We start from the raw sequence: 23,411 nt of genomic DNA on the forward strand, positions 1-23,411 counted from the left end.
GTGCCTCTTTTGACTGATTCTCACTTGGCCTGTTCCTTCCCTGTAGAATCATGGTGACTGTAAGTGCATGCTTGTGCCCAGAAGGGAAGAAGCGGGGCATCCACAGATGGGCTCTGCTGTAGCTAAGCTGGGAAAGGTCTAGATTGCACAGCCATACTCCTCCCAGAGGTAGCACGGTGCTTGCCTGGTCTGGCCTCAGGAAAACATGCAATCTGTACAAGTTCTAGACATGGTCGTGAGTAAGCCTGCAAATGTCAGTCTTGGCTCCTGTACCAAGAGCCTATATGCAACTGATGAATCACTACAGTCAACCTCTGAAACTAAACAAAACAAAACAAAACAAAAAACAAAAAACAACCATAGTAATATCATGGGGGGAAATGGTAATTGTTATGGGGCACAAATAGGACTCCTATTTAACAATGTTAAAATCACTCAATTTTAACAATGTTAGAACAAGATTGGAACTTTGCGAACCCAAGGACCTGAGAGGGGATGTTAATTATGATGATGTTAATTACCATGAGGGTAATGAGGGGTATAGTAGCAGCTAATGTTTTACTGAACACACTCTATGTGTTATTTCTTCCTTCTTCTTCTTCTTTTTTTTTTTTTTTTTAAAGATTTATTTATTGAGAGAAAGCAGGAGTGGGGGGGCGGGGAGAGGGAGAAGCAGGCTCCCTGCTGGTCAGGGAACCCGATGCAGAGCTCGATGCCAGCACCCTGGGATCATGACCTGAGCTGAAGGCAGACGCTTAAGGACTGACTGAGCCCCCTGGTGCCCCCATGCTGAGCTTTCCATGAAAACCCTCCGAGGTGAAGAGGGTCATATCCCCGTGTCACGAGGTAGACACAGGGACGGCAAGACTTGTGTGGAGGGGGCTGAGGTCCAGACTCAGGGAATCTGCTCCAGAATTAGAAGTCAGACCCTCCCCCCACCCCCATTTAACCCCAGCCTCTGCAAGCAACAGCCGCAGGGACCCGGGAGTAAAACATCCTTACGTCATCGGTTTGCTGCTCTAGCTTGGCATTTATTTTGATGAGACCGTTGACTTTATCTTCCTCCACCTGAAGATCGTCTAGTGTTTGTTGATGGGCTTCCTGCAGGGACTTCTTCTCCTTGGTCAGTTTGGAGATGTTTTCCTCAAGGGCTGTCATTTCTTCGGAAAGATTCTTTACCTGGGAGAATAGCCACACCCATGGACTGCTCAGACAACTCCATCAGAAGCTACAGATTTTTATTTTCCCCTTTCCTTTTTTGGCTACCGCGTCCCTACCTCCCTGGGAGGCGGTCACTGTGTGGGTTACATTATCCTGAAACTGGCAGCCCCCCAGCCCTTTGCTTCTTGGCTGGCTGGCTGCAGAGCCAGATAGCATCATTCCTTCAGACACGAGTTTATGTCCCACAACGGAGGGCTCTGAAATGCACATAGGAGGCTTTGGAAGGTCACCCCATTAGTTTCTCTCTATCATTATATATCCACAGGACTCTGTTTCCCAGGTTGGGGGTTTAGAAAAAGGTGGGAAGAGTAAGGAAAGATACAACATGCTACCCAAGACTGGTCCAGAATGGGAACCTGTGCCCTCAGGAAGCCGGGGCGGGGGGTGACACACAGAAAGCTTTAAGGCATTAAATTGAACTTTGCTCTACGTACGCCTCTCTTCCAGATCAGAGGTTCTTAAACTCCCACCCCACAGGCTGAATCTGGCTGGGGACGTGTTTTCTGTGTAGCTTTTGCATAAATTATCAATATTGAAAAAGGCAGTGTAATGTCACACAAAATCTGGACTCCCGACTGCTCCTGGAAAAATCTAAAGAACTGGAGGTTCGCATTCTCACCCGGAGCCGCTGGTTCAGTGTTGCTGCCTTGGACGGAGCAGGGGCTCAACTTCTGGCAAGTCTCCACGCCTCCTTAATGTCCCTTTCCACACTTCCCGGGTGTGGATCCCACACTCACTCCGGGTCACCTCACACCAGGTCAACCCGATCCCTTGCTCTAACTCATTAGCAACCATTATTATGCGACTCAAGGGCTGTGATTTTCATGCATTTCTGCAAAGTGTGAGGCTCCTTCGTGGGACCGAGTATTTCCAGTGCTTTCCCGAAGGCTGCGTCAGTCTATAAGCTGCCAGCAACACATGAGGGTCCCTGTTTGCCCATGTCCCTCGCAGGGCGGGGGGTGGCCCAGCTTCCTGCCCCCTTCACCACCTACTTCCCTCATCATCTGCCTGGCCCCTGGGGGCATTCTTTTGCTCTTCCTGAGCCAAGTGCAAACCAAAATGAATAGGACGCCACTCTCGTTGAGGATTCCTTGCTTTGTGCAGGATGGGCTGGGGGCTGGAAGTTTGGGGTCCAACCAGCCAGGTAGGAGGAAGGTTGAGAAGAGCCTGCGGGGTAGAGAGACCAAGGCGGAGAAGGACGGGACTTGGTGGGACCTCACTGCCCGCCTGCGGGCTCCTGCCTCCGACTTCAGGGAAATGTCTGCTCCTAAGAGGAAGTAAGGATGGTTCCAGAAGCTGGGGGAGTGGGGGACTCCCTGGTTTGCCCACCTTGTTCTCAGTGGCGTGCTTCTCCTTTTCCACTTTTGTCAGGGTCAGCTCAAGGTCGTCGATGTCCCTTTTGAGAGACGAGCATTTATCCTCCAGGTTCCTCTTCTTCGCCACGAGGTCGGAGTTCACCTCCTCTTCCTCCTCCAGTCTCTCGTTCAGCTCCTTGACTTTGGCTTCCAGTTGGATCTTGCTTTTGATGAGCCCCTCACAGCGTTCCTCCGCATCGATCAGGTTTTCTGTTTCCTGGAAGAACCAGAGGGTTGTGTTTCGGTCAGACTCTCAGCAAACCCTACGCGGGACGTGCTCTGCCCTCCAGAAGCCCTCTGTACCTGAGGTGATGAATGGGTCACACGCACACTCATATACACACACACACACACACACATCCACACACGCATGTGCACATACACTCATGTACACACGCCCACACACTTGTGTACACACGTGTACAGGTACAGACATGTGCACACAAACACACACATGCACACATGTGCATATTCACGCACGCACACACATCACTTGTATATTATCCGTATACCTTTTTTTTAATCACCAAGGACATCCACTTAATAGAAATTCACCTGAAATAATTCCAAACAATGGAGTCCATACAGTTCACGAAGCTTTTGCCCATTGGCCCCAATTCGGCCAGCCTGCTGTTTCACTTCCTCTCACCACCCGTCGAAAAATGACTCCTCTGCCCAATGTTACCACAAGCTAACTAGTATTTTCAAAACATTACCACCTTTTAACTTCCAATGGAAAACATGGTGTCTCCCCCGGGAATCCTGCCTCCTCAAAGCCACAGAACAGGAAGTTCAAAATAGGAAGAAAGGGATTAAGTTTGTAGATGTCCCGGAAGGCTCTGTAAGGAGTCTCTCTAGATGAGCTGATTCTACACTTTTTTTTTTTTTAAGATTTTATTTATTTATTTGACAGAGAGATAGGCAGAGAGGCAGGCAGAGAGGGGGAAGCAGGCTCCCCGCTGAGCACAGAGCCTGATGGGGGCTCGATCCCAGGACTCTGGGACCATGACCTGAGCTGAAGGCAGAGGCTTTCACCCACTCAGTCACGCAGGCGACCCGAGCTGATTCTACTCTTAAACCCAATCGGGCTACATCTTCTTGTACAGGAGTGCTGTAAAAACTGGACCCCCACTTTGAGATTATGGATAAGAATAAGCATCAGTGTTAATTGAATATGTACTACGTGCTCAGCATTTCACCCGCATGGGCCCATCTGATTCTCTCGACACTCTCTGTGTGCTGTTACTGGGCCCATTTTGCAGATGAGAAAATGGAGGTGCAGAGAGGCTAAGTAACTTGCCGGGGGCCACACAGCTATCAAGTGGAGGGTCTAGGATAGAAACCCAGCTATCTGGTTCCAGACTTATACCCTTGCCCACTCGCCTTGGAAAAGTGCTCCGAGTGACCGCACTGTCCTGAGGGTAAGTGAGAAGGGGAGGAGAAAATGCTTTGTATGCATGGCCATTTGGGGGTTTATTAAAAAAAAGCAAATGATAAACACTTTAATTTGTGAATTGATACAATGATGCTGCCAGAGTGTGACATGTTGGAAGCAGCTGCCTTTCCCCTATTTCCTTGATTAAAAACTGCAAAGCATTTTTAGTATAATCATATTACCGATATTCCCGAAACTTTTATATACGTATGTATAAAATGGTCCCTCCTTTGAATTGTTTTAGTGATTTACTTTAATGCTTAATTACATGATCTTTTTTTTAAAGACCCGGGGCATGCCTGACAGGTTTTAATCATGAGGACAGACCCAGTCCCCTCATACCCACAACAAAATAGGTCTCACTCCTCTGTGGAATTCAGAAATGAGGGTGCGCAGAAATTTGCTTTGCAGACGTGCTCCCAAGAACCTCCGCGACGGCGAAGCCGGGCCCTCGCCCTCCTGCAATGCTCCGCACGCCCACGAGGTGGCACCACTGGCCCTTACATCCATGCACCTGTTGGGGCGCCTCCGTGTTGCTCCTGGTTTCTATTCTCACCCAGCAGGTACTTACAGACTGGACCTGCAGCTGGAGGTCATTTTTTTCCTGCAGTAGGGACACCATCTTCTCCTCCAGTTCCTTCCGACGAGCCTCCGACCTGGCCAGCTCCTCCTTGGCCCTCTCAAAGTCTTCCTTCATGGTGGCCATCTCTCGCTCGGCCTCCGCGCTCTTGAGGAGCGGCTTGATCTTGAAGAACAGGTTCATCCAGGGCCAGTGCTTGACGTTCATGAAGGCGCGGATGTTGTACTGGATGCAGAAGATGGAGTCCCTGCACGCCCCATAGGACCGTGTTAATGAACCCCAGCAAGGACTCCTGTCTGCCCCTCCTGCCCTGGGGCCCAGGCCCTTGGCCCTTCCCCGCTGCAGGGGCAGCCCAGCTCTGCGGCTCCATGGACCCTAGGGCTCGCTCTGCAGATGAGGGACAGAGGCAGCAGCATGCACAGAGGTTGGGAGGTGACAGAGGGCACAGGACCATTTGTGGACCCTGCCCCCCATCAGACTCCCACCCCCACCACAGTGCTGGAACGCAGTCCCTAAGATCCCGATCACCCATGCTGGGAGCCTCTTCCTCCCTACTTGCCTGAGTCTGTCTCCCGCATTTTATTTACGTATTTGACACAGAGGGAGAGCGAGAGAGCACGAGCAGGCGGGGTGGCAGGGGGAGAGGCAGACTCCCCCTGAGCAGAAAGCCTACACGGGACTGAATCCCAGGACCCTGGGATCACGACCGGAGCTGAAGGCGGACGCCAACCGACTGAGCCTCTCAGGCACCCGTCTCCCACATTTGAACGGCTGACTCTCCCCGTTTTGAAAGAACCCCTGGCCTTGGTTTCATGATTCCTGTCTCATGGTGCGCTCTGCCTCGTGGGCTCCCTCTTCCTGCGTACCTGGGCGGGTACGCCCGGGACCGTCTCCCCGACACTTGCTCTCCTAGAATTCGCCTTTTTTTCCTGATTTCGACGGTCGCCAATGTCCTAGAGACAACTGCCTTATCTCCCGCTCTGTATTCTCCAGAGCTCACGTGTGCCTCAGAACTTGCTTCCCTTTCCCATAAACCGGCTCCTGCCCAGGGCCCTTCTCCCCATTTCTGCGCTGGCTTCCATTCACCTCAACCAGCTAGATGCCCACAAGCTGTTCTTGACTAATCCATGATGGTGGCCCGTGTTGGCAATGCCAATGTCAGAGCCATATAGGCATTGAGGAATTGGGGAGAAGGGGCCTCCCCCCCCGCAATTCCCCTCTCCCTGAAATTCCTGCATGTTACCAGCCATGAGGGTTGCTGGTGAATTACTGAAGGAGTAAGACTCTTCAGTGTCCCTGGACTCCTATGTTCTAGTTCAGGCCCTTGTCATCTACAAACCCGGTCCTCTCACTGCTCCCCGTAGGCACCTGCCATGGCTTCCCAGCGGACTCCTGGCTCTGGCCTCATGAACGAGGAAGAAAGGAACTTGTGTTGGGTACCTCCCCTGAGCTCCTGGAGGGCAGGGTTCCTCTCTGTATGCCCAGCACCATGCAGGGTCTCCAAGCACGGACAGGCTGCTCGGCAGGTGCTGGGGTAAATGAACGAGCAAGGACATCGATGCCCCAAGACTAAAACCAGGAAGCAACCAGCAGCGGTGAAGTAGGGAGGGCAGGGTAAGCAGGGTAAGGCGGGGCGAGGGTCCACCTCACCTCCTCTCCATCATCTTCTTGAACTCCACCCGCATCAGGTATCCCCGGCAGACGGCCTGTGTGCGTGTCATCAGGGTCACAAGCTTCTCGTCCCTCATCTCCTCCAGGAGTCCGAGAAGCCCAGCTTTGAAAAACACCTGCGTCAGAGGAGAGACGAGCCCGGCCGTGTTCCCAGCTGCCGTGCAGCCCGGGGTCCTCCTGGGAGCCGGTTTCCGCCCAGCCCAGCCCTCAGCCTTCAGAGCCAGGGCCTGGAACGGGCCGTCCATTGAGCCCCACAGTGGCCTCTCCTGAGCTTGTTCCATAGGACATTCCCAGCCCCTCCAACCCCCATGGCCCGATTCAGACAGAGCTCCCACATAGGAGGCAAGGACGGGCCCAGAAAGTACCCTCCGAGCTCCACTGCGCCCAGATTGGGAGAAACTTGCAGATGGCTCCTCAGGGCCACCTACCCATGGCCCACTCCAGCTGCCATGCCAAGGAAGCAAGGACCCTTCGGAGGGCTGCGAGCCCCAGCCTGGCCCTTTCCAGAAGGCAGAGCTCTGCGGTCAGGCCAGGATTTGAAGCTGGCCTTTGTCCCTCACTGTCCTGGTGACCTTGAGCACCCCATGAGGTCAGGACTAGCCTTATGTCCCTCAGGTTAAGGGGAGGACTGAATGCCGGGTCACAGAGGGCGAGTCACTGGGCCAGATCTCCGTGTGCTCCATAAATGGTGGGCATTTCTATCTGTTATTATCATTCCCTCCAAGTTCTCACTGTTCTGGAATCCTTGCTGTGTTCTCTCTCCTTAGCTTTCTCGTCCCACATAAAAGTGCCTTTGCTCTGCTCTCTTAGGACCCTAGAACTTTCTATTGCTTTCTTCCAGTGCTGGGGCAGGGGTGGGGTCTGGCTTCCAATTAAGCCTCTAGACACTTAAAAACCAACACGGGGACAGGATTCTCGGTCCCCAGACTCAGGCTCCTTCTGCGTGGGCTCCTGCGCAATGGGGCAGTCAGGTTGGCCGGATGGGGAGAGCGATCCTTTCCTCCCACCAGCCGACAAGCAGCTCGGGGGCCACGGGTGATGCAGGGGGGAGGGGGGAGGTGTCCCAGCTTCGCGTGTTCTCACCTTGGTGTGCCCAAACCTATACTGTTCCCGGTCCACGTCGATGGAGCTCAGAAGCTTCTCAGAAGCATTTTTGCTGTCAATAAATTGTCCTTCGGGGATGGCACTGGCATTGAGGATCCGGTACCTGCAGGGCAGTGGGGGGTGGGGAGCGTGGTTGGTCAGTCACCTGCTAGCAGCTGGGTGTTGCAGAGCCGGGGGGGGGGAGGGGTGTCTCAGGGGAGAAGGGGGTCTGGCCCACAGAGCTGGGAGGGTGATCCCTCCATGCAATTTCCTGAGGGCTGCACCCTGCTCCTTTCTGCCCCCGGGGCCTCACCCCTGCTGGGCCCAACCCATTCTGGGATGACCCATGGCCAGAAAGACCATAATCTCCCTGAGGACACGTGGACTCTTGAATGCCACCAGGGTTTAAAGGGCAAGAGTCTGCTAGCAGTTGGCCGAGCACACAGGAAGCTGAGAAAACACCTTACCCTCCCTCCAATCTGGCTTCGGAAGCCAGGTCAGGCCTAACAGGCCTAACTTGGGCCCCTCGGCATTGGCTTGGCAGTGCTAGCTTGGAAGGTGGTTTCCATTGAGGACAACATTTTCTGAATGGATTCAATCCCCGAGAAAGGCCCCATAGCTAAGACAAGGCCTGCCTTATACCTAAGACCAGGCCTTCTAGAATCTTCTTCTGCTCTAGCCTTAGGAGGACATGGACTGTTGTACAGCTAGTCTGGGAGAAGGGATACACAGCTGGAGTTTTGTTTTCAGAGGAAGCAGTTGTCTGCATAAAAGAACCTTGAAATCATCTGTGACACGCAGACCTGTGGTCCCGCTACTCCTGGAGGGTCCTTGCCCCTCCTCTACTCCAGACAAGGCCTGGAGTTGTGGGGCACAGATGGCAGCTGGGAAGAGAAAGCTGGTCTAGAGCAGCGGGACTCCACTGGGGACAACTGAGCCCCCCCCACCTGCACTTCTCCCCCCTGCCCAGGGGACATCTGACAATGTCTGGTGACATTTAAAAAAAAATATTTAATTAATTTATTTGGCAGAGAGAGAGAGAGAGAGATCACAAGTAGGCAGAGAGAGAGAGGAGGAAGCAGGCTCCCTGCTGAGCAGAGAGCCCGATGTGAGGCTTGATCCCAGGACCCTGGGATCATGACCTGAGCCGAAGGCAGAGGCTTTAACCCACTGAGCCACCCAGGTATCCCTGTCTGGTGACATTTTTGATTGTTCCAGTGTGGATGGGGTGTGGTTAGCTCCTGACACTATAGGTAGAGACTGGGGATCCTGCTAAAATCCTACAACACACATGACAATCCCCCTAAGGAAGGATTATCTAGTCTAGAAGGTGAGAGTCTCTGCTTTGAAGGCCCAGGTGAGGTGGAGGGTTGGGGCTGAGGCTAGGACCAGTTTGGGCTGGCCTGGCCCTCACTTTGGGCATAGCTCATCTCCCCCAGCTCGAAAGAAAGCCCATGGAAACCCTGGGAAGCTGTGAACTCACCCACCACTCAGCCCAAGGAGCCCTCAGAAGGGAAGAGACATGGGGGCGCCTGGGTGGCTCAGTGGGTTGAGCATCTGGCTTCAGCTCAGGTCATCATCTTGGGGTTCCAGGATCGAGCCCCGTGTGGGGCTCCCTGCTCAGCGGGAGAGTCTGCTTCTCCCTCTCCCTCTGCTACTCCCCCTTCTCATGCTCTCTTTCCCTCTCAAATAAATAAATAAAATCTTAAAGAGAGAGAGAGAGAGAGAGATGCAAAGCCAGGTGACCTACCTCTGTTTGAAGTCTGCATAGAGGATCCGGCTGGGGAACCCTTTCCTGCAAATCCGGATGCCCTCGAGGACCCCGTTGCAGCGTAGCTGGTGCATGACCAAGTAGTGGTCCATCACGCCTGGGGAGGGAAGTAGTTGCCCATCACTCCCCAACGTATGTCAGAGGCTTTTTCTTTGTCTTTGACAGTCTGGCCACCGTGAGACATGCCAACACACCCAGACTTGAACGGAAAGGGTTAACGCCACCTCTAGGAATGACGGGATGGACATAGTCTCACAGTAGGAGATACTCTCAGTCCCTGAGGACATGCAAGCATCCCATTCCTATGGGTCAAAAACCAAAATATGGATCTTCACCCTGTTGATGACCCTTGAGTCCAGCTAGGCTAGAATGAGCATGGATTGCCCTCTGACTTCCCATTAGATAACATGCTGTGCCCTTCTCTACTCAAGGTCAAGGCTGTAGCGTCTGCAGGCAGTGCCTTTAGTGGGAGCAGAGAAACAGAGCCAAGGACAGCTGTGCTTCAGAGGATGCAAGGGTTGAACGCGGTGGTGGGGGGGGGGTTCCTCTGCTGAGCGCTGAGCATGAGGTCTGGGAAGGAAGAGGGGACACCAACATTGGGAGGAAGAAGAGGACCCATAGAGACAAGCCCTTATCGGGGACGCTCTTGGGTCACGCACAAACGAGGACTGAGAAAATCCTGTACTGGGGCTGTGTGCGTGGTTAGGAGCCTTCTTATGGCTGCATAATGGCTTTCCTGGTGCATTCCCTAGGTTGCTGGGGAGAGGGAGGCTGAAGCTGTCTCTGACAGCTTCTGGAAACTTCTAGAAGGCTCACAAGTTTCCTCGGTGTCTGGGAGGAGAGGTGACTACTCACACCATTTTCGAGGCTCTGCTGCTGGACTGTGCCGTCGGGTATAGTACTTTCTGACCACATGTGGTTATTAAAATTTAAATTCATTAAGATGAAAAGTTCATATTCTTAGCCGCACCAGGTGTACCACGTACCCAGCGACTGCTGTCCTGGACGGCTCGGACGTGGAACATTTCCATCATTCCTGAAGGTTCTACAGGCCTGTGATTCAGTCTCAAGGGAGGAGTAGTTAAGACAGGGGAGAGACATCAGACACTCAGAGGATGTCTCGTGGGAGCGAACCTGACGGATTACCAAGTTCAGCTCCCGGGATTTCTCGGATGAGAATTTTGAGGGGGTTCCAATGCCAGCTGTGGTATTTGCTAGCTGTGTGCCCCCATTTCCTGGAGAGGTGAGGGCCCTGCCTGGTAGTCTCAGAGCTCAGACTGGGCTCCCCCCTTCCCCGGGGCCCCTGCTGTCACTGCAGGCTCAGAACTGAGTTGACTTCTCTCAGGGTGTCCCTCCCAACCTAGGCGGAGACAGTGTCTGGAAGGCCCATCAAGAACGGTCCTCTCTGCCCTCTGACTCACTTGCAAAACTTCTAAAAACTCCCCCGAGCTACTGCCTTGCCTTCCCTTTCTCAAGTTATCCCTCATTCAGCACCTCCAGCAAACTCCTTCCCCCTGCCAGCTCAGCTTTGCGGGCAGTTGTATGAATTGCGTGTTTTAAAATGCAAAAAACTGCAAAAATTGCAAATGCAAAAATTGCATTTTTATGATGTTTGACACCTTGGGGACTTGCGGACCCTGAGAGACTTCCCCCGACCCCGGCCACCAAGAGCCAGTTCCTAGGATGGCAGACTGCTCCCCCGGGAGCACACGTCTCACTTCCAACAAGCTAAGACCCAAAGCCACAGTCCCCCAACCATTGCCTCATCGGGCTGCCAGGCTCAGGTCGGGCACGAGACAACCACGGCAGCCCCCACAGCCTGGGGCCCGCTGAGATGATTCAAACTCGCCCCTCCTGACCTGCTCAGCCTGCTGGCCCATTCCTCCCCACGTTGTCCCCTCGCTTCCCTTGTGCGAGCGACCACCATCCACCATTGCCCAGAGCGTGCCGGCGGTTTGGTTCAGCCCCAGCTCCGGGCGCCCTGGGGCAGGCACTTCAATCTCCTCTGCCTGTACGCTCTCTTCTAGAAAAGGAAGAAGCCCCACTACGCCCTTTCCAAAGCCTCGCCCATACTCCTATACTACGGTCAGTCTATTCTCGGAAAGGAGAAAGAAAACGAAGCGGGGCCAGGACGGAGGAGAAGCAAAATGGAGAGGAAGGGATGGTGATGTCGTCACAATTCTCCTTCCAAGAGAAAAAGGCAGGCGGTGCATTGCCCAAACCCCTGGGGGCCCCTAGAGGCACAGGGTTCCCCAGCGAGGGGCCGTCCATCCCTGTCACCTGACACCTGCAGGGAAGTGCTTCTTGGACCCCACCTTTGATTTGTGCTGACACGGGCTCAAAAACAGTAACGGAAATCCGCTTTTGTGACAAGACAGCTGCACACAAGCCAACAATTTCATCTGATGCACAGCAACCAGAGAAACAGCTCCGTTCCAACCCTGGCGGAGAAGTGAGCTGTGCTGGGTGCACTGGGAGGGCTGCAGCCTGCAAAGGCAATGTGGGTCCTAACAGCGCGTTTTTGGCTGGTTTTTGCCTTTGACCTGCACTTCCACGGAAGAGTAGCCGTGGTTGTTTGGAGAATTAAAGTGCCTGGTTTTCCATAATAATAATAATAATAATAATAAATATAATAGGTATTAATGATGTACTTATACTGTAATGATATAAGCAATTATTAACATAGTAATAAATTAATATTTGTTATTAATAAATACGACAAATAAAAAAGAAATAAGACAAATAATTAAAATAAAATACTATAATAAAAATAAAATATAAATATAATAAAATAAATATGAATAAAAATGAAAGGAAATAAAAATTAATTTTATTTAATTAACAAGTAAACTCGTTTCCCACGATGTCATCGTTTCTCATACGCCTTATCATACATAACATTATTATCATAATTCTTCTTCTTGTCATTATACTAATAACAACTGTTGGGATTATCACTGACAGCCAGACACACTGAGTGTCCACCAGGCACGCAGCCCTGCTCGAAGTGCTTGACACACACTCATTCAAGCGATCCTCACGACAACCCCATCTGGCAGGTTGAGTGAATTAATATTTACAGAGTTTACACACACTCATTAAATAAATAAATGAATAGCTAAGTAAGAGAATGCATGCACGAAATGTCACTTTAATCCTCGTTTTATAGCCCAGAAAGCTAAAGTATGCAGCTAAGGGTCCCGTAGACAGTAACAGGTGGAGAGTAATTGCATACCGACTACGCTCGGGAAACAGGTGTTTTAATTGCAGACGACTCAGATGCAGTGGTGTTCTTTGGGGGAAAGGAGTCACAGAGCTCTTGGAAAACCCCAGGAAAGTCACGGATCTGATATGCCTCTCTACATACTTGACTATGAGGGATATGGACTTCAGAGTAAGGGTGCTGGATAAACACAGGATGCCAAGGTGAACTTGAATTTCAGATACAGGAAATCATTGTTCAGTGTAAGTATATCCCAGTCACTGCATGGGTCATACCTACACGAAGACATGTTTCACTGTTTATCTGAAATTCAAACTTAACGGAGCATCTGTACTCGTATTTGCTAAGTCTGGCCGTGTCACTTCACAGATGATGTTGAGAGGAGGTAAACCCCACAACCCTCGGCTCCGGGAAACCCGCACAAAAGCACGCAGAAGTTTGCACGCATTTTGGGGAGCCCCGTTCTGATGGATTCTCACTCACCGGGAGTCTTGGTCTCATTGGGAATCAGGCATCGCACAAAATGAGGGTGAGTGCTTCTTAAGTTGGTCATCAGTTTGTTCAGATTTTCCTGGGATGCAAATCAGAACAAGCACATTAACGTCAGCAAATGCGGTTTCATGGAGCACAGGAACAACCAAATGCAGAAGTTGCCGAAACACAAACCCTGAACACCGCCGACACGGTCTGGAAAGAGGAGCCTTTCTTCTTCCCGCCCTTCTTGCTTCCCCCGGAGTCACCTGGAGACAGACACGGAGGGTGGGTCAGATTCAACCCTGAGCCCTGCCCCTGCTCCCCAGGGTTACTGAGATATCATTGACATAGAAATAACATTGCATGTCTTTCATGTTTGACACATGTCTATATTTTGAAATAGTCACACTGTTGTCCATACCTGGTTAGGATTACTTTCCTTGTGATGAGAACTTTTAAGATCTACTCTCTTGGCAACTTTTAAATATGCAACTGCCGTACATTACATCCCAGAACTTACTTATCTTATAATTGGAAGTTGGTATCTTTTGACACTTTCATCCAATTCCCCCACCCCTTGTTTCCGGCAACCACAAAGTCTGATCTCTGTTTCCATGAGAGATAGGGTTTTTTTAAGATTCCGCATATAAGTGAGATGGTACAGGATTTGTCTTTCTCTGTCTGGCTCATTTCCCTTAGCATCATGTTTTCAAGGTCTATCCATGTTGTCACAAACCGAAGATTTTTTCTCTCTCTCTCTCTCTTTCTTTTTTTAATGGCTGAAAAGTACACCATGTTTTCTTTATCCATTCATCTGTTGATGGACACTTAAGTTGTTTCCATGTCTTGGCTATTGTAAATAATGCTCCAATGAACATGGGGGTGTAAATAATCTCTTAAGGATAGTGATTTTGCTTCCTTCAGATATGGATTGCTAGATCATATGGTAATTTTGTTTTTAATTTTTTGAGGACCCTCCATATTGTTTTCCACAGTTGGCTGCACCAACTTACATTCCCACCAATAGTGCACTAGGATTCTTTTTTTTTTTTAGGGGTGGCCACGCCCTTCAAACCCTGAAATGGGATTTTTGGTTTTCTTTTAATGTCACGGAACTAAAGAGTTTTTGTTTTCTTTTGTTTTTTAAGATTTATTTATTTATTTGAGAGAGAGATCTGGGGAAGGGACAAAGGGAGAAGAAGAGAGAGAATCCCAAGAAGACTCTGCACTGATCTCAAAGTCTGACATGAGGCTCGACCCCAGGACCCCAAGGTCATGACCTGCACACAAACCCACTGACGCTTAACCCACTGCTCCACCCAGGTCACCGCTTCTAGTTTGTTTTTAAAATAATCTAATTATAGGACAAATGATACATTATCTATATTTTTACACTGAAAACATTAATTTTTTAAATTGATGCATTTAAGACAGTCCATCATCTTAAAACTGTTCTTTGGTGATTATTTTTAAAAAATACAGTGTGAATAAACTTAGCAAGTGATACTGGCTTGTGCAACCATTTTGGAAAACAGTCTGGAAGTCCCTGGAGAAAGTGGATACAGAGTTACCGTAAGACTGAGCAGTTCTAGGCCTGTGGATATGTACAAGAGAATTGACCCATGGGTATATACAAGAGAATTGACACCATAAGCCAGCTCAGAAACTTGTATACAACTGTTCATAGCAGCACCATCATCAATAGCCAGATATCCATCAACTCCCCTGGGAAGAGACAAAATGTGTGTTTCCCGTGCCCTGGAATATTACACATCTATAAAAGAAGTGTGTCCCAACAAATCCAGGGAACATTCTGCTACACAAAAGAAACCAGGTGCACAGTGGTTCCATTTACCTGAAATGACCAGAGTGCTCGCTTCGGCAGCACATATACCTGAAATGACCAGAATCGGCCAGCCAGCCACCCCATGTCAATCTTTAAAAGCTATTTAAAAACGTGATACTGGCTCTTTTGTCCCCTGGGAGTCCAGGGACTTCCTCTTAAGGGAGAGGAAGCGTAAGAGAAAGAAAATTGGGTAATTGGAAACAGACAAATCCAGCTCTGTCTGACGATCACGACGGAATACTCGAATACTCGTTCTTCAAGGAGCAGCTCTGGGTCATAAGTAATGACACAGAGCTTTGCACACAGTGGGGGTGGGGTGGGGAATTTCACCTGTTTCTGCACCAGCGTAGTTGGAAAAAAGGAAGGACAGCAGCTTTAGGGAAGACTTCTGGTACAGCCCGACCACGGTCTCGTTCAGGGGGTCCTTGTTCTTGTCCAGCCAGCCAGCAATGTTGTAGTCCACGGTGCCAGCGTAGTGGACTAGAGAGAAGTGGGCCTCGGCCTTGCCTTTGGCAGGCTTGGGCTTCTGGAAGTTGTTGGACTTCCCCAGGTGCTGGTCATAGAGCTTGTTCTTGAAGGAGGTGTCTGTGGCCTTGGGGAACATGCACTCCTCTTCCAGGATGGAGAAGATGCCCATGGGCTGAAAGAAGGATGACAGACCACGACTCAGCAGTTAATAGTGCGTCTCAATGACTGCATTGTCTGCAGGAGTCAAATACAACCTTTCTGGTGTTACCACTCGCTTAGGAGCACCGTGGGGTGCGGAGCTAGGCCCGGAGTAAGCGCTTAATGGATGCTTGTTGAACAAAAGAACATGGAAAGAACCTGTATGCATACAAATGTAGCTCACTTTTAGCAACAGGTTACCACCACTGCACCCTCCAAAAAAGGAAAGTTACATACATAGACATAAAATGATATGAGTGATATTGAAACAATCATGTATGGATTTCTCAGCAGCCACCTTAGGAAGACAAACTCATTCCAATATCACCAGTGCTCCAAACGGTATGGGAATTTCTTTCTTTCTTTTCTTTTTTTTTTTTTTTTAAGATTTAATTAATTAATTTATTTGAGAGAGAGTGAGAAAGAGCAAGAGCACTAGCAGGGGGAGCGGCAGGCAGAGGGAGAAGCAGACTCCCTGCTGAGCAGGGAGCCCAACGTGGGGCTCGATCCCAGGACCCCGAGATCATGACCTGAGCCGAAGGCAGAGGCTTAGCCAACTGAGCCACCCAGGCACCCCCTCCTTGGCTGTTTTTATAGTAACATTATGCCAGAACTCTACAGCTCCGTTGTCTGAACTCCTAGGGTCTTTGGACAAGTTACAAAGGTATGAATGGCCACTGTTCCTCCCGGGCTCCTGTTCCCATTCTTGGGAGAACTGAGCCCTTGGATCTTAACCAACCATGTATCTGTTTAGGTGTCTGCATTATGCATGCATTCCAAACACTTGTCTGTGCAAGGAGACTCAGCTTTCCAGAGGCTGGAAGAGTAGTGCAAGGATCACCATTCTACCAGCAGGGTAGAGTGAGAGCAAAGGGATGACGGTCTCAGCCAAGGAGGGACAGTCCCTGGGGAGCAGACTCTATTCCTCTACCTTCTCGATGAGCTCGATGCAGGCAGCCAGGTCCATCCCGAAGTCGATGAACTCCCACTCGATGCCCTCCTTCTTGTACTCCTCCTGCTCCAGCACGAACATGTGGTGGTTGAAGAACTGTTGCAGCTTCTCGTTGGTGAAGTTGATGCACAGCTGCTCCAGGCTGTTGAACTGGGTGTTGCAAAGAGCAAGAGTTGGAGTGAGTCTGGAAAATCCAGTGGGGACTCTGCAAAGAAGACACAAAATGGAAGGGCCTTACAAAGGCCATTTATTCAAACAACTCACGTCAAAGATCTCAAAGCCTGCGATGTCCAAGACCCCGATGAAGTACTGCCTGGGCTGCTTGGTGTCCAGCTGCTGGTTGATGCGGGTGACCATCCACAGGAACATCTTCTCGTAGACGGCCTTGGCCAGAGCGCCCACCGAGTTGGTCACCTTGAAGAAAGAGCACCCACTCAACCCTCAAGGTTGAAGCATGAAGCCAATGAGGTCTTCAAGGTCAAAAGCGGTTAGAGATTGGCAATTTCGTATCGTCCAGCATGATATTAACTATCCCTTAAAGCACTTGCCAGCTTAGGACGTTCCCCTCCCTCTGAGAACTATCCCATTTACAAAAATAGTCTTCTATCAGCCGTGGTATTAACACATGACTTTAGAACTTGGCTGCACGTAACTGAACCGGAGGTGGACTACTGATCCAAGTTGGGTTGCACAGAGGGTTTTTCCTGAGAATTTGGAATTGGGATCAAAGACACTGGTCTCAGTCTCCATGGGAGGCTGAACTATGGAGATGTGAACTTGGAAGCTATGTGGTGACCGTGGAGAGAGCTTGTCTGCCTAGTGAGGACACAGAAGAGAAGGAGAGCAATGACCGTCCATGGAGCCGCAGGGAAGGAGCTGCAGAGGGGCAGTCTGGCTCCAGAGGATCCTTCATTTTCTGGTGCCTAACAACACTCTTCCATGTGCATTCCTTAAGCTACCCCTGGGACCTAAGAACGAAATTCCTCTTAATGCTGAAGGCAGTTGCGCCTAGATTTTGGACACCTGCAGCTTAAGGAACGTTGGGATGGTGTTTAAAATAGCAGAATAACTGAGTCAGCTGAACTCACGGCAACTCCATTACCTGCTGGACGTTCTGCCCTTTGGTGACATACTCGTTGCCAACCTTCACCCTCGGACAACACAGGCCTTTCAGCATTTCTGCCGCGTTCAGACCCATCAGGTAGCCAGCTTTGTCAGCCACTGAAGGAAGAGGGCAATGTGATCACACGAAGACGGCAGGGGCTGATGTGGCCAATCAGACCCTGGGGCCTCCCAGAAATGTTTGCTATAATCCTTTTTGGTGTTCTTCCGTTCGCCTATGTGCACCAGGACTGGGGTTGTCTGAGAAAGTTTCAATCTCATAGTCTAGGGGCACAGGTTTTCTAGAACTTTAGTTTGCCTTCTAGATGCAATCTCGAAGGTTGATCTTGACATATTGATATTTACATTTCTTTTTTTTTCTTTTTTTTTGGGGGGGGGGAGAGAGAGAGAGCAGGGGAGGGGTGCATGGAGAGGGAGAGAGAGAATTCTAAGCAGGGTCCACGGTCAGCACAGAGCCTGACGTGTAGCTCGATGTTCCAACCCTGAGATCACGACCTGAGCTGAAATCAAGAATTGGACGCTTAGCCGATGGAGCCACCCAGGTGCCCCTAAATTTCATTTTTAAGAAGATACAGTTACACAGTTATATTGGAGTCTGCTAATTTAAAAAAAATGGCGTAGGAGTAATGGAGGCACCATTTTAATGGTTCACAATATATGTTAAGCAGCTTCCTAAATTCCTGCAAGATGCCACGCTTATAGCTGAGAGAGAGCTACAGAACTTTGACCCAGTCTTCAGATGTTGGGAGAAGGTCAAAAGCAGTTGATAATTGGCAATTTCATATAGTTCATTGGGAGTGTGGTTGACTTTGGGTCAGCTCTGGCTGCCTGCACTGAGCTCATCAAAAAGGTAGAGAAATATTGTTTCTCTAGGAGTAGCTCCTCTTGGTTGGGACCATTACTTTATTGCTGGCTGGGGAATTGAGCCAATAAAAATCCAGGACCGTATTTGTCAAGTGTTTAATAAGAGGCCATGTGTATGCTTTCCTCTTTGCTTAAACTATCCCTTTTTCCTGCTCTGCCCTTGTAGGTGGATGGGATTCTTCTAGTCATTTACACTTGAAGGCTTTGGGTGATTTCATCCTTCCTCCTCATCCCTGACCTGCCTGTGCTCAGACAGGCAGGAAATTCTGCTCGCTTCCCCTTTAAAATAGCTGGCATCTCCCACAGGGTCCCACACTTTTGGGAAGCCTGACTGCTCACCGATTAATTCCCATGAACTTCCCCTGCTAAGCGGACAGTTCATGGCTTCTGGCTCCTACCACGTACATTCTAAACCATATGTCCTGGCATTCAAGGACTTCTCCAACTGATACCAAAATAACTACTTTTTAATCCCCATCTCTTATACATCCTTTCTGTAGCCAAAGAGGACCCTACTGCTGTTCAGTCCCCTCACATTTCTTCCCCTTCCCCCTTGATCATTATGTGTCCTCTGTTTAGACTGCCTTCTCCCCCACAACACCTTTGAGAATCCTAGCCATCCTTCAAAGTCCATGTTGGTGCCTTCTTCCTCCAGGAAGCCTTCCCTGATTACCCCAGTCAGAAGGTCTCTTGCTCTAAACAGAGTTTCTCTGCTGCCCCTTAGCTTGCACCACTCCACAAGCAGAATTCCAAGATGGCCCTGAGGATTGCCTCCCCCCCTGTATACATTCTTTGCATAATCCCCTCCCCTTGTGTCAAGGAATATGGATGGGCTATTCATTACTCCTGTGATGAGGTCCCTAGTCCAAGTCCACTTGGAATTAATAAAAGGAGATTATCCCGGGGAAACATAGCCTAGTCAGGTGAGCCTTTATGGGCAGTGATAAAGTCCCATATGTTTTCCTGGTCTTTCTTTCAAGGCTATTGTTTCCACCTATCATGGGGGGTGGTGTTCAAGACACACTGTGGTGATGTTACAATTGGTAGAATTATTGGAGATGAACCAACCTGTCCCTTATAGACCTTGTAACAGTGTGAGAGATGACGCGGATGAACAGGGCGCATGGTGGGTGTGTCCTGATGCCAGGAATCCCTCCCACTGCCCCCTGCTCTGTTCCCAGGACCAGGCAAAGGGGCATGGGGAGACCATCCAGGTGAGGGTCATGGGGTAGGGCATGGGGAGATCCGTATAGCAGTCCTGGGTTCAGGGTCAGGTTCAACGGATGTCAGAGTGGAACTGAAGGCCACGGGAAGAGGAAGCTCCTTCACCTGGCCCAGGTGCTTAGGACCGCATTCTGCTTATGTGCACAGAGAGAAAGGGAAGTTCACAGAACCATATCCTCTCCTCAATGTCTACCTTAAGGTAACAGGTGACTGTGATGGTGAGAGGTAATGAGATGATTATTCATTCACAAGAATGATAACTTTGGTTTGTCAAGGATCCACCACTATAGGAATCCTTGACAGAGGGAGTGGACTTCCCCAGGGCAAGTACAATGAGCTTTGGACACCCCACATCCCATTTGAGCGACTTCCAATGAGCACCTCTCGGGAGGAGCCCAGAGCTCACCTCACAGGACCCCAGCCACCCATGAACACAGTGTCAGATGCTAGTCTCTGCCCAGACACAGTTACCTTCGGTGCCGTCTGGCTCGGCCTGCTCCTCCCGCTGCTTCTGCTTGAACTTCATGTTCCCATAATGCATCACGGCCCCCGTGAGCTTGTAGATCCCCACTTTTTCCTCTGAGCTGAAACCCAGGATGTCAATGGCGTTCTAGGAGTTAGAAAAAGGACAGTCATCCCAGGGACTCTGTTGTCCTTGGGAAAGACCTCACCCTTTGTGTACAGCCCGTGAGACAGCATTTGCCCAAAGAAGTGGGTGACGGGGCAGTTTGTTAACTTAGGGGTTAAAAGCCATTTCTTTAACACGTTTGTGTGGGAGGGTGGAGATTATGGGAAGAAAACGTGAATACTCCGTTTTCTTCCATCCAACCAGAACTGACTTAAATCCTTTACATAGATTTGGGGCTGTTTTCTGGATGAGGCCACCGGGAACCATCATGCGATACCAGGAGAAGGAATTCTCATGGAGCGTGTCTGAGAGATAGTGTCTAACACCTTGAGAGTCTGGCATTACAACCCAGGAATTCCGGTGTTGTTCAGAACTGAGACAATACGGCGCCCCAACCCATTAGAACTGGAAGAGAAGGTCATCGAAGAGAACGCCATCATTTTTCAAATAAGAAAGGGGCAAACTTCTGCAGGGGGGCTGTGCCAGGCGAGGGGTGAGGCACCATCCATAGGTCGTCTCACTGTGTCGCTGTGAGAACCTCAGAGGTATGCAGATCTTTCCAAAGTCCCAGGTGAGACCTGACGTTCTAACAGGCTAAGCGACCTGCCCAATTCGCCCAGGTAGCAGGTGATAAAGGTCTGTCAGGAGTAAGCGCTCGGTCACTTCAGAGTCTACAGGTGGTTGCTGACTTGGTTTTATAGCCACTCGGCCCGTCTTCTACCACAAAGATTTCAACTAGAAAATCCTTCTCTGGGGTACAGGTATTGATTATGTCACAGGACTTGCAGCTTAAGCAATGCTCACTCAAGGAGGGACTGACATGCATGGAGCGTGTCTGGGGAGGTGACAGGTCGGGGTCAGCAGGATGGTATTAGACAATGAGGCACTGTTGGGGGTGGTGCCCCCTTTAGGAGAAGGGGGGTCCAGGCTGAGAGCCAACCTGGGTGAGGAGACATTCTGAGCCTCAGTGGCCTCCTTGACCCCATATCCCACCCCATCTGATGCATATTTGTGTCATAGGAAGAGGCCGCTGTAGGTTAAAAGGAAAGATCTTTCACTCCACTTTGAAAGGAACCAGGTGAAGACGTTACTTTCTGGGGAGCCTGCTGGGGCAGGCAGACCCTCGGAGGGAGCACTCCCCCTTGTACTGGGCCATAAACCATCACCCAGGAGAAGCTCCTCGGGAGATTAATGGCTCAGAGATGGTGTCTATTAGGTTAAAAAAAAAAAAAAAAAAGGCGGGTTCTGGAGTGGGCAGATCTGGCTTCAAATGTTCTGTCTTTGACAAAGTGTCTTAAAGCAAATTGTGGGTTTTCCTTCTAAGACTCAGCTTCCATCTTTGTAAAATGGGGGCATTTTACAAGAGGTTGGGGGGGGCGGGGCTTAAACGAGATAAAGCTCTCATCTCAGTTTCCAGCCCATGTAAGTCCTCGGTGCACTTAGTTACTGTTACTATTCTAGTTATCAATGTTGGAAATACTTCCCAGAGCTAACGGTAGGAGGCCTGACAGGTGCGCCGAGGACGTGTGGGAGCTGAGCATGAGCCTGAGGGGGACAGGTAGCACGAGGCGTGGAGCTTCTCCTCCTGCAGACTGGGTTGTTTTTTTCCTGTTTTACACTTTGCTATATTTTTAAAAATTTCTTAAAAGAACCGTGCAGATGGTTTTGTACCTTGAGAAGTTCCAACAAAACCTTTTAAAAAACCTTATACGTGCAAAACCCAACTCTAACACGCTACAGAATGGAACTGGAAGCCTATTTTGGAGAACTTCCTGTCCCCCCGTGGCATCTCCTGGGGTGGAGGTGAGCGGAGAGGGGTCCCATCCGGACTAATTCCCTGGACATCTTGAACTCTGAGAGCTCAGGTCTGATCACTGAACATCCCTGAGTCCCAGTTTCTGATGAGACCGCCAGGGTGCCTCTCAGTTCACAAACTCAGTAATTTGTGCTGAAAGGAAGAAGGAAGGGAAGTGTGTGCTTACATCAGTCGCTAGAAGCTCTTCACTGTCGTCGATGCTGGCCACGGTGACCTCTCCTTGGCTCACGAAGGGGAAGTCGAAGGGATTGGTTGAAATGAGGAGCAAGTCTGCGAAACATGAAGGTCCCCTTAGCGTCTCACGCATGCGCGATGCACTCCGTTTTTCCAATGTGATTGATGTGGAGGATGAAACCAATACCCCCAAGAACTTACCAATGAGTTCCGGCTTCTTGTTTGACAAGATCTGGTAGAAAATGTGGTAGCTTCTCTCGCTGGATAACTGAAATGTCACTCTGGATTTTTCTAAGAGATCTAAGGGTAATAAGAAAGAATGTGGTTTCAGGTTCCTGGGTGGTGTGTCTCTGTGGCCAAATACCGCTGTGCCCAACAGGGCGTTGAGACTCACAGGTTTCAATGTCCGCTGATGCCAGCTTTCCTGTGGCTCCAAAATGAATCCGAATGAATTTCCCCTGTCCAATGGCAGGTTGACAGACATCACAGTTATTTTATTTAGATGGTACCATGGCTGGTTTTCGCCAGGTGCTCCCAGTACAGGTGGGAAGAGTAGGGTCAGGGAGGGAATGATGATAGAAGAAGGACTTCCCTCCTCTCTAGCTATCTGGCACCCAGAATCCCCATGCTGGCTTACCCAAGACTTAGATAGTTCTACCCAAAACATCTGGTCCTGTTCCTCCAATTTTGGGAGGAAGGTGCCCTCTCCAATTTCTGCTTGGGATCACCTTACTCTAGACAGTCCCCTTGGTTTTTATCTTGCTGTCTGGTACCTGGATTCCCATTCCCAAATGGATACCTTTGATAGGGCTGGTTGGACCATCTTGCCAACTTACTTACCGTCTTTCCTTCCTTCCTCCCTCCATCCCTCCCCCCTGTCTCCTTCCTTTTCTTTATTTCTTTCTTTTGCTTACTTTCTCTCTCTCTCCTTCCTTCCTTCCTTCCTTCCATGTCTGGGTGTTCCTTCTGAGATTTCTTGCTTTGGTTTTCCTTGTTGCTTACATTAGGCAAACCTAGCTCCCAAGACTCAGGCCAAGCTCCCTGGCTCCCAAAATACACATTCAGAGTCTGAGTTCTCCCCTTTTGAGGGGAGGCAAGAGGTGAAATTTTATGAGCGACTGGTTTCTACCACACCGTGAGCAAATCTGAAGGCAAAAATCTTGCCTTGTCCATCCACCCACAGAGTCTGGACTGTAGTCAGCACTCCATTATCTTCTCACTGTTTTCCGAATGAAGCTTGGGGAGAGCTGGTGAAGGGTCAGTGAAGGCGTGAGTGAAGTGTAAGTGTTGGTTTTCAATATTGCTA

At 50.0% G+C, this 23,411-nt stretch overlaps 1 protein-coding gene across 1 annotated transcript in view; it reads right to left on the reverse strand.

The window, feature by feature from the left end:
- LOC309852214 (uncharacterized protein) overlaps window positions 1–23,411 on the reverse strand; it is a 96,355-nt gene that overhangs the window by 16,509 nt on the left and 56,435 nt on the right. The window contains 16 exon segments of the mRNA XM_082708516.1: window positions 1,003–1,179; window positions 2,551–2,793; window positions 4,583–4,838; window positions 6,242–6,378; window positions 7,346–7,469; window positions 9,096–9,213; window positions 12,823–12,910; window positions 13,006–13,079; window positions 14,990–15,299; window positions 16,257–16,427; window positions 16,542–16,691; window positions 17,380–17,498; window positions 19,959–20,097; window positions 22,098–22,201; window positions 22,307–22,405; window positions 22,500–22,563. Of these exon segments, the coding sequence (XP_082564642.1) occupies window positions 1,003–1,179; window positions 2,551–2,793; window positions 4,583–4,838; window positions 6,242–6,378; window positions 7,346–7,469; window positions 9,096–9,213; window positions 12,823–12,910; window positions 13,006–13,079; window positions 14,990–15,299; window positions 16,257–16,427; window positions 16,542–16,691; window positions 17,380–17,498; window positions 19,959–20,097; window positions 22,098–22,201; window positions 22,307–22,405; window positions 22,500–22,563 (2,373 nt within the window).

Source organism: Mustela nivalis, assembly GCF_964662115.1.
Source record: "Mustela nivalis genome assembly, chromosome: 17".
In the NCBI taxonomy this organism is placed as follows: Eukaryota; Metazoa; Chordata; class Mammalia; order Carnivora; family Mustelidae; genus Mustela; species Mustela nivalis.